This window comes from Pristiophorus japonicus, chromosome 13, assembly GCF_044704955.1.
Source record: "Pristiophorus japonicus isolate sPriJap1 chromosome 13, sPriJap1.hap1, whole genome shotgun sequence".
Lineage (NCBI taxonomy): Eukaryota > Metazoa > Chordata > Chondrichthyes > Pristiophoridae > Pristiophorus > Pristiophorus japonicus.
The window spans coordinates 179,232,631-179,252,349 of NC_091989.1; the positions used below are offsets into that span (position 1 = coordinate 179,232,631).

General features: G+C 48.2%; 2 protein-coding genes and 1 pseudogene across 2 annotated transcripts in view; 1 reads left to right on the top strand and 2 right to left on the bottom strand.

Moving 5' to 3' along the window:
* Positions 1-4,752: 4,752 nt before the first annotated feature.
* bola3 (bolA family member 3) lies at positions 4,753-11,671 on the bottom strand. Its single transcript, XM_070898288.1, has 4 exons — positions 11,575-11,671; positions 9,996-10,122; positions 7,798-7,886; positions 4,753-5,121 (listed from the first exon to the last, which is right to left on the bottom strand). Exons 1-4 carry the CDS (start codon positions 11,611-11,613, stop codon positions 5,059-5,061), a joined length of 318 nt encoding a protein of 105 aa, XP_070754389.1. The 5' UTR covers positions 11,614-11,671; the 3' UTR covers positions 4,753-5,058.
* Positions 11,672-15,059: 3,388 nt separating this feature from the next.
* On the top strand, positions 15,060-15,298 carry LOC139279144 (U2 spliceosomal RNA; annotated as a pseudogene).
* A 1,969-nt stretch (positions 15,299-17,267) lies between these two features.
* Positions 17,268-19,719, bottom strand: part of hprt1l (hypoxanthine phosphoribosyltransferase 1, like) — a 62,865-nt gene continuing 60,413 nt past the window's right edge. Inside the window, exon 9 of the mRNA XM_070898287.1 lies at positions 17,268-19,566. Coding sequence (XP_070754388.1) covers positions 19,519-19,566 — 48 coding nt within the window. The 3' untranslated portion in view covers positions 17,268-19,518. The remainder of the gene's footprint in view (positions 19,567-19,719) is intronic.

A 19,719-nucleotide genomic window follows, 5' to 3' on the forward strand; every position in this document is an offset into this window, starting at 1 on the left:
CTGGAGGCTGCACACCAGTACTGCACTAAACATTCCCTTTTATGAATACAGATCTTGGTCCATAGTGCCTGCTCTAGCTAAGGTTGGGACTTGCACCATCACACCCGGAGGTGAGGAGAAGAACACGGACGCACACAGCAGCTATAACAATAGCTGTTATTCTGCAGAGTTTTTACACTCTAGACTTGCATCGGGACCGCTCCCTGCTAACCATTTCGATACTGTTCGGCATTAAATGCAAGGATGTCCCTTTTTTTGTGCTAAACTGTGACCATTCAGGGGACAGTGAGAAGGTTGCAGGCTCAAGGACACATAACCTACCTTGACACCTCATTGCTGTATTGAGGGACTGCTGCAGTGCTGGGAGGTTCCAGTCTCACGGACAAGATGTTAAACCCACACATCCCATTCAGGTGGATGTTAAGTGATCCCGCCACACTATTCGAAGAGGTGTCCTGGCCGGCAGAACCAGATCATTCAGCTTACTGCCATTTGTGGGGTATCGCTGGCGCAGAACGGCTGCTGTATAGGAACATAAGAAATAGGAGCAGGAGTCGTCCATTCGGCCCCTCGAGCCTGCTCCGCCATTCAATGAGATCATAGCTGATCGGGTATTTAACTCCTGCATTCAAAAAATGCATTAAGATATTTCCACACTGTTGGCATATGGAACTCGGCTAATTCAGTTTCTGTAAGGTGTTCATGTCATCGGGTAAAATGTGGTTGGTATCATGAGACACAGACAAATTTCACTTAGCGACAGACTTCACTATGCGACCAACCAGCCTTCGATATCCATAATAGAATGTTCTTCTAGATTAGAAATATGTTAGGATAAGAAATGTCTAGAGACGAGTGGCTTATGCTTGCACAGAAAGGCCACGATGTTTGTTTGTGTTGTCGATATAGACTTGTGTCTTGGAACTATGCAGTAGCCAGAGACTACCAAATTAGGTCATGCCTGCTCATGTTTGAGAGGAAAACAGGGTGTAAATGTAAACCCTTTCCTTTGTCCGAGAGCACGGAGATACCCATGCCGAGGTACACGTGCTTCATCTGTGACTATGCTCAGTTTGTAAGTTGCTTTTTATACTGAAGTTAAAGAATAAAATGATTATAACCAGAAGACTGAATTCATTACTACTCGAAGCTAAGTTCTGTTTACTCACTTAAGTCAACATAGACACTAAATTAATATCAATGTTCTCTCTAATTTTATTTTTTGGATGCACAGCCCATTCAGATTTCCCACACGCGCAGTTTTTTCGATTGCAAAGCCGGCAAGTGGCCTGCGCAGGATCTCCAGACCGTTGTGCGACTGTGCAGCTAAACGGGAACATTGATACCTGTATCAGTACTTTTTTTAGTACAAAATTGAGTGCACATTTTAATCCTTGCCCGAAAGGAGCAGAAATGCCACGTCATTTGCTGAACACAGGGACTGGCATTTAACAGGTTGAAGGGTCACGAGCAGCACTAGTCACTAAATAAGACTGCTGCAGCCACCTGTAAAGTTGACTTAACGGCTAAACAATTCAGCTGCCGACAACACTTTGCCCTCTCCTGCAGACAGTGACTCCTGCGCTTTCTGGCCTCCCTTGGTTCTTCTGCAGTCCACGCCTGCCGCGAAGTCACTGCTGGTCAGGCACAGATAACACACGGTGCTCCACCCTGCATTCAACTCTGAGCGTACACGAGATTGCGCATTCATGGCAGTATCCACTGCTAGCTCGGCGGTGTCCTGAGTAGCCCACAGCCCCACCCAGCGAGTTTCTTTGCAATACAGGACTCTCCTTACAAGTCGGAGCATGCCGCTGCTTAACTGGGCTACACATGCCTGTATTTATATAGCGCCTTTAACGTGGAGAAATGTCCGAAGGCACTTCACAGGAGTATTATGAGACAAAGAATACTCATAATACTGAGCTGCATAAGGAGAAATTAGAGCAGGTGACCAAAAGCTTGGTCAAAGCAGTAGGTTTTAAGGAGCGTCTTGAAGGAGGAAAGAGAGGTAGAGAGGCGGAGAGGTTTAGGCAGGGAATTCCAGCTTAGGGCCTAGGCAGCTGAAGGCATGGCCACCGATGATTGAGCAATTATACTCAGGGATGCTCAAGAGGGCAGATATCTCGAGGGGTTGTGGGGGTGGAGGAGATGTCAGAGATAGGGAGGAGCGAGGCCATGGAGGGATTTGAAAACAAAGGTGAGAATTTTGAAATCGAGGCATTGCTTAACCGGGAGCCAATGTAGGTCAGCGAGCACAGGGGTGAGCGGGACAACAGCAAACAGTTGTACGATCAGACGCAGGCATGTGTTGTTGGGGCTGGCTGTGTTCTTTACTGTCCACACAGAAGAGGAAACTGGCATCTGAACATTAGCAGCAACTGTTCACGAGCTTCTCACAGGATTTGTAATGAGGTAGGGATAGGGGGCCTTACACTAAACATCCGCAAGACAAAGGTTCTCGCCACACAGTACTGCCCCCCGATTATCAAGATCCATGACGAGGCCTACACCTGGGAATCCCCGGCCCAAGACCACTCAAAATGGAAGAGCAGCATCCGGGAAGGCGCCAAACACCTCGAGTCACTTCGCCGGGAGCACGCGCAAACAGCGGAAGGAGCGCACGACAACCCAAGCACCCCACCCACCCGTCTGCCCCACCTAGAGACTGTATGTCCCACATTGGACTCATCAGTTACCTGAGTACTCATTATTAGTGTGGAAGCAAGTCATGCTCCACTCTGAGAGACTGCCGAAGAGGAGGGATGGGGAGGGAGAGGTGCGACCTCAGACTGCTCTAAACTCCACGAGGTCAGTTATGTGGCTGCACTAACGGAGGCCATGGAAACAAGTCATGGCGACAGTTGAATCGTCTTTCCCATTCTCGGATGTCGCGACGAGAGGACAGGCGAGCTGCTCCCGAGCCTCTGATAATACTTGCAGCACGGCGAACAGCCGAATACAACTCATTTACCCCCTTCCTTGTGAAGAAACAGCAGGCAGTGTGCGCCCCTCGGTGACTCAGCCTGATAATAGCACCAATTCAACCAGCGACAGCAAAGGCCGTAAATCAGAAGTAGAAAATGCTGCCAACAACCAGCAGATCTGCCAGCTGCTGGAGAGAGAAAATCCAGAGTAGGATTAGGGTTCGGCAGCGGGGCGGGGGGGGGGACAGGCTTAGGGGTCAGCACCAGGGGGAACGGGCTTAGGGGCCGGCACCGGGGGGACGGGCTTAGGGGTCGGCACCAGGGGGGACGGGCTTAGGGGTCGGCACCAGGGGGAACAGGCTTAGGGGTCGGCACCAGGGGGAACAGGCTTAGGGGTCGGCACCAGGGGGAACAGGCTTCGGGGCCGGCACCGGGGGGAACGGGCTTAGGGGTCAGCACCAGGGGGGACGGGCTTAGGGGTCGGCACCAGGGGGAACGGGCTTAGGGGTCGGCACCAGGGGGAACAGGCTTAGGGGTCGGCACCAAGGGGAACGGGCTTAGGGGTCGGCACCAGGGGGAACGGGCTTAGGGGTCGGCACCAGGGGGAACGGGCTTAGGGGTCGGCACCAGGGGGAACGGGCTTAGGGGTCGGCACCAGGGGGAACGGGCTTAGGGGCCGGCACCAGGGGGAACAGGCTTAGGGGTCGGCACCAGGGGGAACGGGCTTAGGGGTCGGCACCAGGGGGAACGGGCTTAGGGGTCGGCACCAGGGGGAACGGGCTTAGGGGTCGGCACCAGGGGGAACGGGCTTAGGGGTCGGCACCAGGGGGAACGGGCTTAGGGGTCGGCACCAGGGGGAACGGGCTTAGGGGCCGGCACCAGGGGGAACGGGCTTAGGGGTCGGCACCAGGGGGAACGGGCTTAGGGGCCGGCACCAGGGGGAACTGGCTTAGGGGCCGGCACCGGGGGGGGGGGGGGGGGGACACAGGCTTAGGGGTCGGCAACGGGGGGGGGACAGGTTTAGGGGTCGGCATCGGGGGGACGGGCTTTGGGGTCGGCAACAGGGGGGGACGGGCTTAGGGGTCAGCACCGGGGGGACGGGCTTAGGGGTCGGCAACGGGGGGTTAATCAACCCCCTTTATAGGAGCAGAGTGTGGAAGAGCAGCAGGTAAATGGCACGAGTCAGGAATGCTGGCTCCTGTTAATGGGATTAACAGCCCACTCCGCGGAATAGTAAACTGGTTAACCGCCTCTCTGAGATACGGGGCAGCAGTCCTTACTCGTGACCTTTAAGAACTTAATAGGAGCAGTAGGCCATTTGGCCCCTTGAGCCTGCTCTGCCATTTAATAAGACCATGGCTGATCTGATCATGGACTGAGCTCCACTTCCCTGCCCACTCCCCATAACTCGTCACTCCCTTATCGCTCAAAAATCTGTCTATCTCTGCCTTAAATATATTCAATGACTCATCCTCCATAGCTCTCTGGAGCAAAGAATTCCATACATTTACAACTCTGAGAAGAAATTCCTTTTCATCTCAGTTTTAAATGGGCGGTCCCTTATTCTGAAACTATGCCCCTTTTCCGAGCAGTGCCCCACCCACTTTGTTTCAGTTAGTTCGATAAAACTTATCTTCCACTTTTCAGTTCTGGTGAAGGGGCCACACCCAAAACGTGATCCTGCGTTTCCCCTCCTCAGAGACTGACTCACCTGCTGGGCGTTGGCAGCATTTCCAAGTCCTCTCGACTTGAATTCTTTTATAGGCAGTGCAAATAACAGAACTCATTTATCACCTTACCAGGAAAGCTTCATTCACTGTTGCAATACTTTCTTAAAGGCTATTCTCTTTTTTTAATTGATCTGGAATTATTCAATGTCAAAATCCAGAGGGGGTCTTAGGACAGCTATGGGCCTCGAGTACAAACCGGGCAACGGACTGATGTAGCCCCAGGATGTTCAGCAGTAGTCCCGGGATAGTCAGCAGCTAGAAACACTCCTTGGCCCCCCGCAAGGCATCCTCCTCGTCCCGATTGTGTGCAAGTCGTGCGTTTCTGTTGCACAATCCGAGCGTGAAAGTCCGTTATCTGCTGCATTTCACCGATAATCCTCACCTCCCTCACATTCCTCCGGCTATTTTGGAACGGTAGTGAATATCCTCAGTCCGTGCATAGTTTGGATTTCATCTTTTAATGCCTGTAGTAAGAAAGAAGTAACTTGAATTTATATAGCGCCTTTCACAACCTCAGGACATCCCAAAGCACTTTACAGCCAATTAAGTACTTTTGGAGTGTAGCCACTGTTGTAATGTGGGAAACGCAGCAGTTAATTTGTGCATAGCAAGCTCCCACAAACAGCAATGTGATCATGAATAGATAATCTGTTTTTATTATGTTGGTTGAGGGACAAATATTGGCCATGACACCGAGGAGAACTCCCCTGCTCTTCTTCGAAATAGTACCATGGTATCTTTTACATCCACTTGAGAGAGCAGATGGGGCCTCGGTTTAACGTCTCATCCGAAAGACGGCACCTCCGACAGTGCAGCACTCCCTCAGCCCTGCACTGGATGTCAACCTAGATTTTGTGCTCCAGTCTCTGGAGTGGGACTTGAATCCACAACCTTCTCACTCAGAGGCAAGAGTGCTGCCCACTGAGGCACAGCTAACACGGAGATACCCAGTGAAACAAATGTCCCAGGCCTTCAGTGTTTGCCACCAAAAATTGTAACCTGGGAAACAGAAGGATCTTTCCAGTCTCAGACACGTAGTGAGCATTCAATAATGCAAAATGATAATCTACCCAACACACAGAATCGGTTTTACTATACTTTGTGATTATGAACCCGTTGTGTAATAAACTATTGGCAACCAATGGAGTCAGAAACACCAGGAACAGTACTCAATGTTAATACCGAAATGTATGATTAAGAAGTTTGCAGATGATACAAAAATTGGGCATGTGATTGATAGTGAGGAAGAAAGCTGTAGACTGTAGGAAGGTATTGATGAACTGGTCAGGTGGGCAGAACAGTGGCAAATGGAATTCAATCAAGAGAAGTGTGAAGTAATGCTTTTGGGGAGAGCTAACAAGGCAAGGGAATATACAATAAATGGTAGGACACTGAGAAGTGTAGAGGAACAAAGGGACCTTGGAGTGCATGTCCACAGATCCCTGGAGGTAGCAGGACAGGTAGATAAGATGGTTAAGAAAGCATACGGAATACTTGCCTTTAATAGCCAAGGCATAGAATACAAGAGAACGAAGGTTATGCTTGAACTGTATAAAACACTATTTAGGCCACAGCTAGAGTACTGTGTGCAGTTCTGGTCACCACATTACAGGAAAGATGTGATTGCATTAAAGAAGGTACAGACGAGATTTACGAGGATGTTGCCTGAACTGGAGAATTTTAGTTATGAGGAAAGATTGGATAGGCTGGGGTTGTTTCCTTTGGAACAGAGGAGGCTGAGGGGTGACCTTATTGAGGTGTATAAAATTATGAGGGGCCTAGATAGAGTGAATAGGACATACCTATTTCCCTATGCGGAAGGGTCAACAACCAGGGACATAGCTTTAAAATAATTGGTCGAAGATTTAGTGGGGATCTGGAACTGTCTCAAAGGGTAGTAGAGGCAGAAACCATCACCACATTTAAAAAGTACTTGGATGTGCATTTGAAGTGCCGTAACCTACAGGGCTACGGGACCAAGAGCTGGAAAATGGGATTAGGCTGGATAGCTCTTTGTTGGCACAGACACAATGGACTGAAATTACCTCCTTCACTGCTGTAAATTTCTATGATTCCATGATTCTAAATGCAAATCAGAAGAAATTTCAAGCAAGTGCATTTGTAAAACGGCCCAAAAAATTACATAACGCAATAACTGAAAATTTGAGAAGCAATTGCACCAGCCACAGATGTACGCTGGATGGAACTTGAATCCACAACCTTCTGATTCAGAGGCGAGAGCACTACCCACTGAGCCATGGTTAACACGACTAATACATTAGGTCTTGACTGGGCTTGTGCAACATCACAGAAGATCGACTGGCAATAAAAAAAGTGATATCCTGACAACATATTACATCTTCTGACACTTCAATGCTCATAAGATTCATAGTTTTGAACGAACATCAGGAAACAAAAGCAAGCTTGCACGTCACAGAACCCTTAAATTAAATGATGGAAACAAGGAGATGCACGGGGAACCGATTCTTCAGCGCAAAGGCCGGAAGACGAGCTGACCTCTACCCAATCGGTGAAGTGACGGACAAGGCGATGAGCTCCCTTCTGTCTACACTGGGTGGGAGAGGGGAGTAAAAGACCTCTTGATCTGTTGTGTACTTCCAAACTGAGCCACTCTCCTGTCAGAGGCGCAGACGAGAAGACTGGCTAGCTGCACTGTCGTGGCACTCTGCACTGAGTGTCATTCTCGGTAGAAATTAAAGAAAAACTTCCATTTATACAGCGCTTCTCACAACCACTGGACCTCTCAAAGTGCTTTACAGCCAATGAAGCACCTTTGGAGAGTAGTCACTGTTGTAATGTAGTATTGTACGCACAGCAAGCTCCCACAAACAGCAATGTGATAATGACCAGATAATCTGTTTGTGATTTTGATTGAGGGATAAATATTGGCCATGGGATCTTTTACGTCCACCATGAGACCCAAAGGAAGTGATTATAAAAATTCCGAGTGCATCTGGACACTTTCTATCCGCTGCAAGGTAAGTGTAGTTTTACACTGGATTTAGGCTGACTTGGAAGCAAATGGTGATTTGAGCATTAGCTCTGAGCTGCATTGCACCCACCCGCCTCTCGCCCCATATTATTCACTGTTCCAGAGAGAAGTGCATAGATTCCAATACCTGATTAATCAGCTGGTGCTGCTGGACGATTCGTTTTCCTTTAAACTCCAGGGATTCAATGTGGACTTCATACATGGCTCCGCAACCTCCTGTGGGAGAGAAAGCCTCACACTTAGTGGCTGTGCAGTACAATCGGCAGGCCACTGTGATTGGTGGATCAACACAGGTTTAATGACGAGAACCAAACACTTTTAAGCAACACAAGATCATAAGAATTAGCAGGAGTAGGTCATATGGCACCTCGAGCCTGCTCTGCCATTCAATGAGATCATGGCTGACCTTCGACCTCAACTCACCGATTCCCATATCTCTTAAAAAGTTCAAAAATCTATCGATCTCAGCCTTGAATATATTCAATGACTCAGCATCCACGGCTCTTTGGAGCAGAGAATTCGAAAGATTCACAACCCTCCGAGTGAAGAAATTCCTCCTCATCTCAGTCTTAAATGGCTAACCCCTTATCCTGAGACTGTGCCCCCTAGTTCTAGATTCTCCAGCCAGGGGAAACAACCTCTCAGCATCAATCCCGTCAATCTCCCCTCAGAATCTTATATGTCTCAATGAGATCACCTCTCATTTTTCTAAACACCACAGAGTATAGGCCCATTCTAAACAATCTGTCCTCATGTCGCCTCTTTTGCCAATCATCTTAAATCTGTGCCCTCTCGTTATATCTGTGCCCTCTCGTTATCGACCCTTCAGCCATTGCAAACAGTTTCTCTCTATTTACTCGATCTAAACCCTTCATGATTTTGGACATATATTGCCATTCCTTCATTGTCGCTGGGTCAAAATCCTGGAACTCCCTCCCCAACAGCACTGTGGGAGCACCTTCACCACACGGACTGCAGCGGTTCAAGGCGGCGGCTCACCACCACCTTCTCAAGGGCAATTAGGGATGGGCAATAAATGCTGGCCTTGCCTGCGATGCCCACATCCCGAGAATGACATTTGTAAAAGGTGCAGGTTTGTGTATGTAGGGAGGGTTCAAAGCACCCGCACAGTCCCACTGTATTACTAGTGTCACTCCAATTATAAAGAGGGATTAGGCCTTGCTTTACTATTGAGTAGATTGGGTCTATACTCTCTGGACTTTAGAAGAATGAGAGGCGATCTCATTGAAAGACACAAGATTCTGAGGGGGATTGACAGGGTAAATGCTGAGAGCTTGCTTCCCCTGGCTAGAGAGTCTGGAACCAGGAACCTTTCTGCTGTTGGAAGGGCTACGGTTTGTTTGGAAAACGGTACCATCATTGCTCCTAAATCAGTAGTTAAATCTTGTTTGCAGGAAACATTGGTGAACATTGCTTGATATGGGCATTGGGGCAGGAGTGACACTGGTAATCAATTAAAATTAGCCCAACCCCAATAAGATCAGAGTTTGTAACAGTTGCATCTTGCCCCACACATGCTGCTTTCAATTTATTTCATCCTATTTTAGCAATCTTTTCAAGTTGTCAGTGCAAAGGCTGCTCGGCGAATCACTGTAGGAAACACGTGGAAACCACAACTCAGACCTGGTTGATCTCTTGCACATCCTACGCCAATCTGCTCATTTATCCAAGTGCCGCTCTTAGAGCCGTTTATCAGTGAATTCCACCCTGCGACCGGAGAGAATCCTCCCTCCCCACCTCCCTCCAAAAATAAATTAAACAGCAGCCAGTCTACTCCAGGCAAGTCTTTCTCCTGCTCCCATGTTCTTCTGAAAGCCCGACTGCTGCTCTGTTACGCTTCCGAGTGAACCGACGGACCTCCAGCATCAAACTCAAGGTGGCCGTTGTTCATATCTGAAGAGACTGGCACAGGGAGAGGGCGCAGGTAGTCAAACACAGACATAGTATCAAGGCCAACTGCAGGATTCCAATCACCTTCCCACCAGAGATTAGCTAACTGTGCAGAGACTAGGGATCAAAGCCTCAATCCAGTCTTACTCTGCTGGACTATCCAAGGCCAGTACAAGTAGTGTTGGCACCAACCCTTTATGGGGTTCACTTCCAGGGTCAGAAATGTGCAAACAATCAGCTATAACTGTGTTCTAAGACGCCTTCTCTCCTATTCTTCTCAACCCTGGTGACCCCCTGGGCATGTCCTTCACCTTGGTCCCTTTGGATAAAAGCACCTTCGCCCTCTTGCAAGTCTTTTGCCCACTTACTAAAAGTTAGTGCGTGACATAGAAGCAAAATACTTTCTGTACTTGCCTGAAATATCCACAACTTTAACCACTGAAGCTTGCGGAAATTTCTCTTTCAAAATGTTTGTGATGCGGACTTCGTCTTTGGTCTGTGCTGAAAAGGTTCTTCTTATGGTACTGGTGAGTACGAGTGTCTAGGAATGAAAAAGCAGCCAGTTAACAGTCAGCTGTGTTCAGAGTTTCTGTGCACAGGACATTCATTGAACGGGTAGCCCATTGGTATAATGATGGACTTGTAACATTAGGAACAAGAGGAGGCCATTCAACCCCTCGAGCCTGTTCTGCCATTTAATTTGATCATGGCTGATCTGCACCTCAACTCCATTTACCCGCCTTAGCTCCGTATTCCTTGATACCCTTACCTAGCAAAAATATCAATCTGAGTTTTGACATGTTCAATTGACCCCCAGGCTCAACAGCTTCTGGGGGGCACTTTCAGATTTCCTGACAACACCCTTGACCAGCCTAGCTCTGATTTTAAGGTTATGCCCCTTGTTCTGGACTCCTCCACCAGAGGAAATAGTTCCTTATCTAACCCATCAAATCCTGCCATCATCTTAAACACCTCAATTGTGGCCGGGGGAGGTTAGAGAGATAGGGAGGGTCGAGGCCATGGAGGGATTTGAAAACAAGGATGAGAATTGTAAAATCAAGGCGTTGCTGGACCAGGAGCCAATGAAGGTCGGCGAGCACAGGGGTGATGGGTGAACGGGATGGTGCGAGTTAGGATACGGGTAGCAGAATTGTGGATGAGTAAGTTTATGGAACGTGGAAAATGGGAGGCTGGCCAGGAGAGTATTTTAATAGTCAGTCTCGGGGTATCAAAGTCAAGGATGACTGTTTCAGCCGCAGTTAGACTCAAGCAGAGGAGATGGAATCTAGAGTGATTGCAAAACTGCATTCTAATCAAACAATTCAGATTATAAATTAAGAGAGCAAAACGCAAACAGCTGAAACTACTCTGCAGAGCTTAGAGATCAACTTACAAGCCATGCAATCTCTCCTCAGTATCCATAACTTGCATTTATATAGCACCTTTAACATAGTGAAAGCTCCCAATTTTCATTATTTTAATTTATAATATCCGAATCTTTTATTGGCGCCCATGCCTTCAGCTGCCTGGACCCTAAGCTCTGGAATTTCCTCCCCAAACCCCTCCTTCCACGGGAGCATTATAAAGCAAAATGTGACATCGAGCCACACAAGGAGATATTAGGGAAGCTTGTTGAAAGATGTAGGTTTTAAGGATTTTCTTTCCCTCCTCCTCCCCCTTCCCTGCAGTCCCGGGACGGGATGAGATGCCGGGTTGTGCCGGAGTCGGGGGGGGTGGCCCGTCTGCTCGCTGTGTCCGTCTCCCCGGCAGCCAGCGGGTAACCAGGGACTCCATACAGGGGGACATCAGGGCTCTCTCTCTCCCTCCCCCCACCCCCCCGGGCCCGGGTCTGGGGGTCTCCCCGCTCCCCCTCACTCACCCCGCGGACCAGGCCTGGATGTCCCGGAGCCCCTCCCTCCCTCCCCGGGCCGGGTTTGGGGGTGCCCCGGGGATAGTGCTGGGGGGTATGCCCGCTCCCCCCCTCCTCACTCACCCCGCGGGCGCCCAGCACCCGGAACCTCGCCGCCTCCATCACCCGCGGCGCAGCAAATCCGCGTCACGGCCCGGCGCAGCTCACTGACGTCCACCCAGCGGCGGGAGCGCGAAATGCAGCACAGGGTGGGCCGGGGAGGGGGGGGGGGCGGGCGGCAGTGGGTGTGACGGAGCAATGGGGGCGGGGCACAAGGGATGCGGACGGTCCCGCTCACAGGCAGGCCCAGGCTAACGGCGGCCATCTTGGTGCAGGAAGGCAGGGTCAGCGCTCCGTCGTCTTGGTGCAGGAAGGCGGCAGGGCCACCGCTCCGCCATCTTGGTGCAGGAGGGCGGCAGGGCCACCGCTCCGCCATCTTGCTGCAGGAAGGCAGGGTCAGCGTTCCCGCCATCTTGGTTCATGTATTGGAAGGGGAGATTGTCAGACAGGAAACACAAACCAAACATCACGTCAAGATTCATTAGGACTTGAATATCATCGGCCTTTCAAGAGAAATGTTTGGCCTGTGGGAAAAGATTTCAAATATCAGTGTGACTGGAAAGGCACGGAGACACACACCCCCCGAGCGAGTGTTCCAGCGCACTGCCTGTGGAAGGAGCTTTAACCAGTTAGACCTCACACCAATCACAGCGCAGAGAAACTGTAAACCTGTTGTGTGCATGGGCGAGGCTTCAACTGATCGTCCAACCATGGAGAGTCACAAGGATACCCGCACCATGCAGAAACCGTGGAAATGTGGTGACTGTGGGACAGTATTCAGATCACCATCTGTGCTGGAAATTCATCGACGCAGTCACATTGAGGAAGAGGCCGTTCACCTGCCCCGTGTGTGGGAAGGGATTCACTGGGTCATCCCACCTTGTAACTCACCAGCGAGTTTACATTGAGGAAGAGGCCGTTCACCTGCCCCGTGTGTGGGAAGGGATTCACTGGGTCATCCCATCTTGTAACTCACCAGCGAGTTCGCACTGGGGAGAGGCCGTTCACCTGCCCCGTGTGTGGGAAGGGATTCACTGGGTCATCCGACCTGCTGACACACCAGCGAGTTCACATTGAGGAAGAGGCCGTTCACCTGCTCATAGTGTGGGAAGGGATTCACGCGGTCATCCCACCTGCTGAGACACCAGCGAGTTCACAAATGACTGCAGGGGTTGGCATCTGCTGTTATTGCTGCTGTTATTCACATCCCGACTGAACCATGTTCATTATGACAGTTAGGGTTTGTTTATGCTGATGTTAATAACCCTATAACTGGGCTGGACTTTAATATTCTGGATATATTGCTGATTGTGTTCTCAGGGCTGCAGTGTCCATTTAAGAAACGCTGTGTGTTATCTTTCCCCTTAATTCAGGGACTCTGAACAGAAATTTAGTTTGCAATAAAATTCTGAACTTTTACTACAATCCTAAATTGAACTTTGGTTCAAAATCTACAAAAGTGTCAAAGTTTCCACTGAATAAAATCTCCAAGGGGGAGAGGCAGAACCCCACCATTGAACTCTCTGTCCTCGCAAAATACTGCCTCATCTCCAACCTCCCTTTCCTTTCCAAAATCGTTGAACGTGTTGTCGCCTCCCAAATCTGTGACCATCTTTCCCGCAACTCCATGTTTGAAATGGCCCTTATCAGTGTTGGCAGTGGCTCAGTGGGTAGCACTCTTGCCTATGAGTCAGAAGGTTCTGTGATCAAGTCCCACTCCAGGGACTTGTAGCACAAAAGATCTAAGCTGACATCCGGTGCAGTGCTGAGGGAGCACTGCACTGTCGGAGGTGCGTCTTTCAGATGAGACGTTAAACCAAGGCCCCCTCTGCTCTCTCTCGTGGGCGTAAAAGATCCCATGGCACATCGCCCGTGTCTGCAGTTGCCTCAGCTCAACTACTGCTGAAACCCTCATTCATGCCTGTTACCTCCAGACTTGACTATCCCAATGCTCTCCTGGCCTCTCCCATTTTCCACCCTCTGTAAACTTAAACTCATCCAACACTCTGCTGCCCATATCCTAAGTCCTGTTCACCAGTGCTGACCTACATTGGCTCCCAGTCCAGCAATGCCTCATCCACGTTTTCTAATCCCTTCATGGCCTCACCCGTCCCTATGTGTAACCTTCTCCAGCCCTGCAACCCACCGAGACCTCAGCCCGCACTCCTTCAATTCTCCAGTAAGAATTGCCATTTAGAAAGGCGTTTGATGTAGTCTACAAGGATTTTAGCATGGCTTTTGACAAGGACCCACATAACAGGCTGGTCAAAAAAGTAAAAGCCCATGGGATCCGAAGGAAAGTGGCAAGTTGGATCCAAAATTGGCTCAGAGGCAGGAAACAAACAGTAATGGTCAACATGTGTTTATGTGACTGGAAAGTGGGGTTCTGCAGGGCTCAGTACTAGATCCCTTGCTTTTTGTGGTATACATCAATGATTTAGACTTCAATGTAGGGGGCATGATTAAGAAGTTTGCAGATGATACAAAAATTGGCCGTGTGGTTGATAATGAGGAAGAAAGCTGTGGACTGTCGGAAGATATTGATGAACTGGTTAGATGGCAGAACAGTGGCAAATGGAATTCAATCCAGAGAAGTGTGAGGTAATGCATTTGGGGAGGGCTAACAAGGCAAGGGAATACACAATAAATGGAAGGATAGTGAGAAGTGTAGAGGAACAGAGGGACCTTGGAGTGCATGTCCACAGATCCCTGAAGGTAGCAGGACAGGTAGATAAGGTGGTTAAAAAGGCATACGGAATACTTGCCTTTAATAGCCGAGGCATAGAATACAAGAGCAGGGAGGTTATGCTAGAACTGTATAAAATACTGGTTAGGCCACAGCTGGAGTACTGCATGCAGTTCTGGTCACCACATTACAGGAAAGATGTGATTGCACTAGAGAGGGTATAGAGGAGATTTATGAGGATGTTACGTGGACTGGAGAATTTTAACAGAGGAAGGATTGGATAGGCTGGGGTTGTTTTCTTTGGAACAGAGGAGACTGAGGTGAGATTTATTTGAGGTGTCTAAGATTATGAGGGGCCTAGATAGAGTGGATAGGAAGGAACTATTTCTCTGAGCAGAAAGTTTTTTTACCCAGAGGGTGGTGGGGGTCTGGAACTCACTGCCTGAAAGGGTGGTAGAGGCAGAATCTCTCACCACATTTATAAAGTACTTGGATATGAACTTGAAGTATCGTAACCGACAAGGCTAGAAAATGGGATTAGGCTGGAAAGCACTTTTTCAGCCGGCACAGAGACAATGGGTCAAATAGGCGCCTTCTGTGCTGTAAATCTCTCTGATTAATGATTCTGCCCACACTTGTTAATTTATAATATCTGAATCTTTTGTCGCTGGCCGCGCCTTCAGCTGCGTAGGTCCTTGGCTCTGGAATACCTTCCCTAAAACTCTCCGCCTCCCTACCTCTCTAAGACGCTCCTTAAAACCTACCTCTTTGGGCCAAAGCTTTGGTCAGCTGTCCCAATATCTTGTGTGGCTCAGCATCAAGTTTCGCTTCTCGGCCTTTTGGCTAAGATCATGCGTAACTGACCTGACAGGGGAGTAGCCACCATGACCTCCGGGTGGTTCTCCCTGGATCAGGAAGGTATATGCTTGCTTTTTTGGAAACAGGAGGTGGGTGGGGTGGCTTGACCCATCCACCTCCACGGAGGTGTGTGGGGGACCTGACCCATCCACCTCCATGGCACGAACCTGGTATTGCAGTACTTCCAGGAACGGTGCAGTGGCTCTAGGCCTTTTGGCTAAGAGCATTGGCGCAGAGTGATCCTTGGCGTGTGCAAGGTGACCTCTGGCGTTTGTGATTTGACAAAGAATTGGAACGATTGGCTACGAATTTCAAAAAAAAAATCAAGTTTTGTTTGATCACGCTCCTGTGAAGCGCCTTGGGACCTTTTACTGGGGGCTACATAAATGCAATTGGTTGTTGCTGTTGCAGCCTGCAGTGCTCTTCAGTGTGGACTGATCATTTTACATTGAAGCCTAAAACAGATTATTTTACAAGCTGGAGCTTAAAAACATGCATTGGTTAAAAAATATCAAGTGATCTGGAAAAATAAAACTCCATTGGAGGCTTGAGAGCTCTGCCCAAATCCAGGTTGAGGTCAAACCCTCCAGACTCCTCATTTTTCCTGTCGCCGATTTTTCACCTTGTATTCTCCCCCGTGAAGCACTTTGGGACGTTTCACTATGTTAAAAGGTGCTATTTAAATACAAGTTGTCGTTCTCTCTTGAACATGGCAACACTTGCTGGATTCCAAAGGTGCAGCCGGGAGTGGTCATTCTTTATAGAAACGTACAATTCTGGAGCACAGGAGGCGGCCGTTTTGGCCCCTCACTCACGTGCCGACTCACTCAGGAAGCAATCCATTTCGTCTCATTTCCTTGTCCTTTTCTCCATTCCCTTTCAACATTGAGCCACTTCCGTTTTAAAAGCGAGTTGGGATTTTCTTCCGTCACTATTGCTGGTGGAGCATTCCATTTCATAAACTGCATTTATGTAGCCCCTTAACGTAGTAAAACGTCCCAAGGTGCTTTCACAGGAGCGTAATCAGACAAGAAAAATTGACACCGAGCCACATAAGGCGATATTAGGACAGGCCACCAAAAGCTTGGTCATGGAGGTAGGTTTTAAGGAGCGTCTTAAAAGGAGGAGCGAGAGGTGGAAAGGTTTAGGGAGGGAATAGCCATGCTTAGGGCCCAGACATGACCGCCAATGGTGGGGCAAATATAAAATATAAAATCCTTTAACCTACCGTACATAATATCACAAAAAGATCCGCCGTTGTACAAAAATAAACAGTTTGAAAAGACCAAAACTACTAAAAAGAGGAAGAAAACCATTCAATTTCATACTGATTTCTGTTGGGAGTTTACACGCACCGGACGATTGGTCAACTTCCCTCAAGACAACAGCAGTTGGCCTCAGGACCCATTTGGTTTAAAAAAGACGTGGGGGGGTGGTTGGGACAGGCCACATTTAATACCGTTCCACCTTTTTAAAAAAAAATATTTGTTCATGAGATGTGAGCGTTGCTGACAAGGCCAGCATTTATTGCCCATCCCTAATTGTCCTTGGTGGTGAGTTGCCTTCTTGAACCGGTGCAGTCCTTGTGATGAAGGTACTCCCACAGTGCTGATTTTGTTGCAGTGGTTCAGTACAACTGAGTGGCTTGCTAGGCCATTTCAGAGGGCAGTTAAGAGTCAACCACATTGCTGTGGGTCTAGAGTCACATATAGGCCAGACTGGGTAAGGGCAGTAGTTTTTCCTTCTCTAAAGGACATTAGTGAACCAGTTGGGTTTTTAACAACAATCCAGCAGTTCCATGTTCACCATTACTAGATTTTTATTCCAGATTTATTTAATTAACAATTTAAATTACCCCAGCTACCACGGTGGGATTTGAACTCACATCACCAGATCATTAGTCCAGGCCTCTGGATTACTAGTCCTGTAACATAAACACTATGCTACCGCCCTCACATAATACACTGCAAGCGATTAAAATCAGTAACCGAATACGCTGCATCATCCGAGTGAGCAGGAGCAATGCCACGGGAGGTCAGTCAGTGGCTTTAACAATAATGCTGACTGATTGGTAATTATGCACAAACCAGTATAGGTTGATGCTTTGCAGATGGCAGCTTGCACCAATTACTTAATGACCCTTGTAGCCAATAAGGTTTGAACCTCAAGAGAATTTATCCAATCATATTGCTTTATTGCAGATGCATACATTTCCGTACATTCAAATAACTTATTAACTTATAAGGATACATTCATAGCCAACAACTCTAAGCTGACATTGTAGTGGAAACTGCACTGGTCAAAAATATATGCCACACGCACTCTGCAAGATTTCTATCTTGTATTCCTACTTCCAATGCTTAAAGTGCAAAGCTCAACACAGATAGCATCTCTGCTTCTGGTATCTCAACTAAAACTGGCGGGACACCAATCAGGCGGCCTAAACACATGCAGCCGCGGTATACAGAGAACATGCTGATGCATTTTACAGGCCCAGCAAACGTTACTTTTAAATAGTAGCCACGGTAACCAATCTAGACAAATTGAGGAACGCCCATTGAGACTACTGGGTAGCTATATAATGGCATCAAATTTCGGGGGGTGAGGAGGAGTGGTTTCTCCCAATTTCCTGCCGTCATTTTGGCAGAAGAAACAGTGTAAATGGCTCCTCCGTTTCCACCAAAAGTGACGGCAAAGAAGAAAGAAACGCATTAATGTAGCATCTTTCATCACCACCGGAGATCCCAAAGTGCTTTACAGCCAATGAGATACTTTTTGGCGTGTAGCCACTGTTGTAATGTGGGAAATGCAGCAGCCAATCTGTTCATAGCAAGCTCCCACAAGCAGCAATGTGATAATGACCAGATAATCTGTTTTTAGTGACGATGATTGGGGGATAAATATTGGCCAGGACACCGGAGAGAACTCTTCTGCTCTTCTTCAAAACAGTGCCATGGGATCTTTTACGACCACCGGAGAGAGCAGACGGGGCCTCACTTTAACGTCTCATCCGAAAGACGGCACCTCCGACAGTACAGCACTCCCTCAGTACTGCGCTGGAGTGTCAACCTCTAATTTTTTTGGTCAGGTCCTTGGACTGGGGCTTGAGCCCACAATCCTCTGACCCAGAGATGAGAGTGCTAGCCACTGAGCCATGGCTGAGAGAGCTGGAGAACTCCTGCGGAAATTCCAACCCAATCTCTTTTACTGGAGGTGCTGCCCTCTTGAATTGCCCTCGTCCCCACCCATTTAATCTAGACATTTTCGCCCTCCCGCCACTGGGGCTCCCCAAGAGAGGGGAGGCAGCAGCCTATGTCACCCTTGATTTGGTCGCGAGGAATATCCGTGAACCACAGCACCCCGTGGGGGTGGGATAGGCATGTTCACCTTTGCCTGGGGATGTAGCGAGGGGGGGGAAAGAGAACAGGAATGCCATCTTACCCTCCAGTACTCTTAATGCAGTACTGAGGAAGTGCTGCATTGTCGGAGGTGCCGTCTTTCGGATGAGACTGGTTTCGAACTGTGCAATCCCGTATTTATTTCCAAAATAGGCTGACCAGAAATGTCTAAACGGGATACTAAAGGGGTTTAATTGGTCTGTGCCAGTAGAGCGAAACAGCCTCATTACACTTTGCCTGATGTTATTCTGGATTGAAGTCAATCGATTTGCTAGGAGTCTATTTCATGCTACTGATGTTGACCAATTTTACCCTCTAAAGGTCTCCTTTTTGAAACACAAGACCCCACCCCCCATCCCTCCCTCCATGTCTAAGTTATAGAGGCATTGCTTGCTGTTATAACAGAAGACAAAACCCCAAGTCATTTTGGATTTCGCAAGAAGGTGGTATCACTAACCGAGAAGCAAGTGGTCTTGCTTGGCACACCCCCACTCAGTCTACTGGCGACTTGGCAAATGGAGACCAGCTGCCCCTCCTCACAGGGCACGGCGGTGCCACATGACCGGTGCTGCTGCCCTTTTGGTGCCAGTGATGTGGGATTAAACTCATGGCCCTCCCAACTACTCATCGCTGCCCAGTACGAAACATGGTTCAGAACAGATGCTGGAGATTAGCGCCAGACAGCTCGAACGTTCATTCTCGTGTATAAACTAAACATCGGTATACAAAAATATTTCTTTTTTTGCTCTCAATGTTTCCAGGAGGGCAAAAGTTCAACTTTACAGCACGTTTCAAAAGTATAAAAATTTAAGCCATTTCCAACAGACATGATACAAAAATAATAAAATAATCTGATATATATTTGCCGCTCTGTACATTTTCCAGATAGAGCCTTTTTTGCACATGTTCCATTGCCTAATAACTATATAAATTGATTAATCGCAAGGACAAAGACATTTAGGAATCTACTGTCATCTGATCCTCGCCAAGAATCGTCAAGTTATTGCGAGTGAGTCCTTTGGGTCTTCAGACTTTGTACTTCTGTCTGCCTTTTTCACTGATCACACAAATATGCTTTGAAGGAAAAAAATAAAATAAGGTTCAATGACAGTTTAGCAAGTTAAAGCTAAAATTTTTTTTGAAAGAGTCCAGTCTAATTCTAATTGAGAACACAATGTTTTCAGTATTACTGCACAACTCTAAATGCAAAAAGAAATAATTTGCACT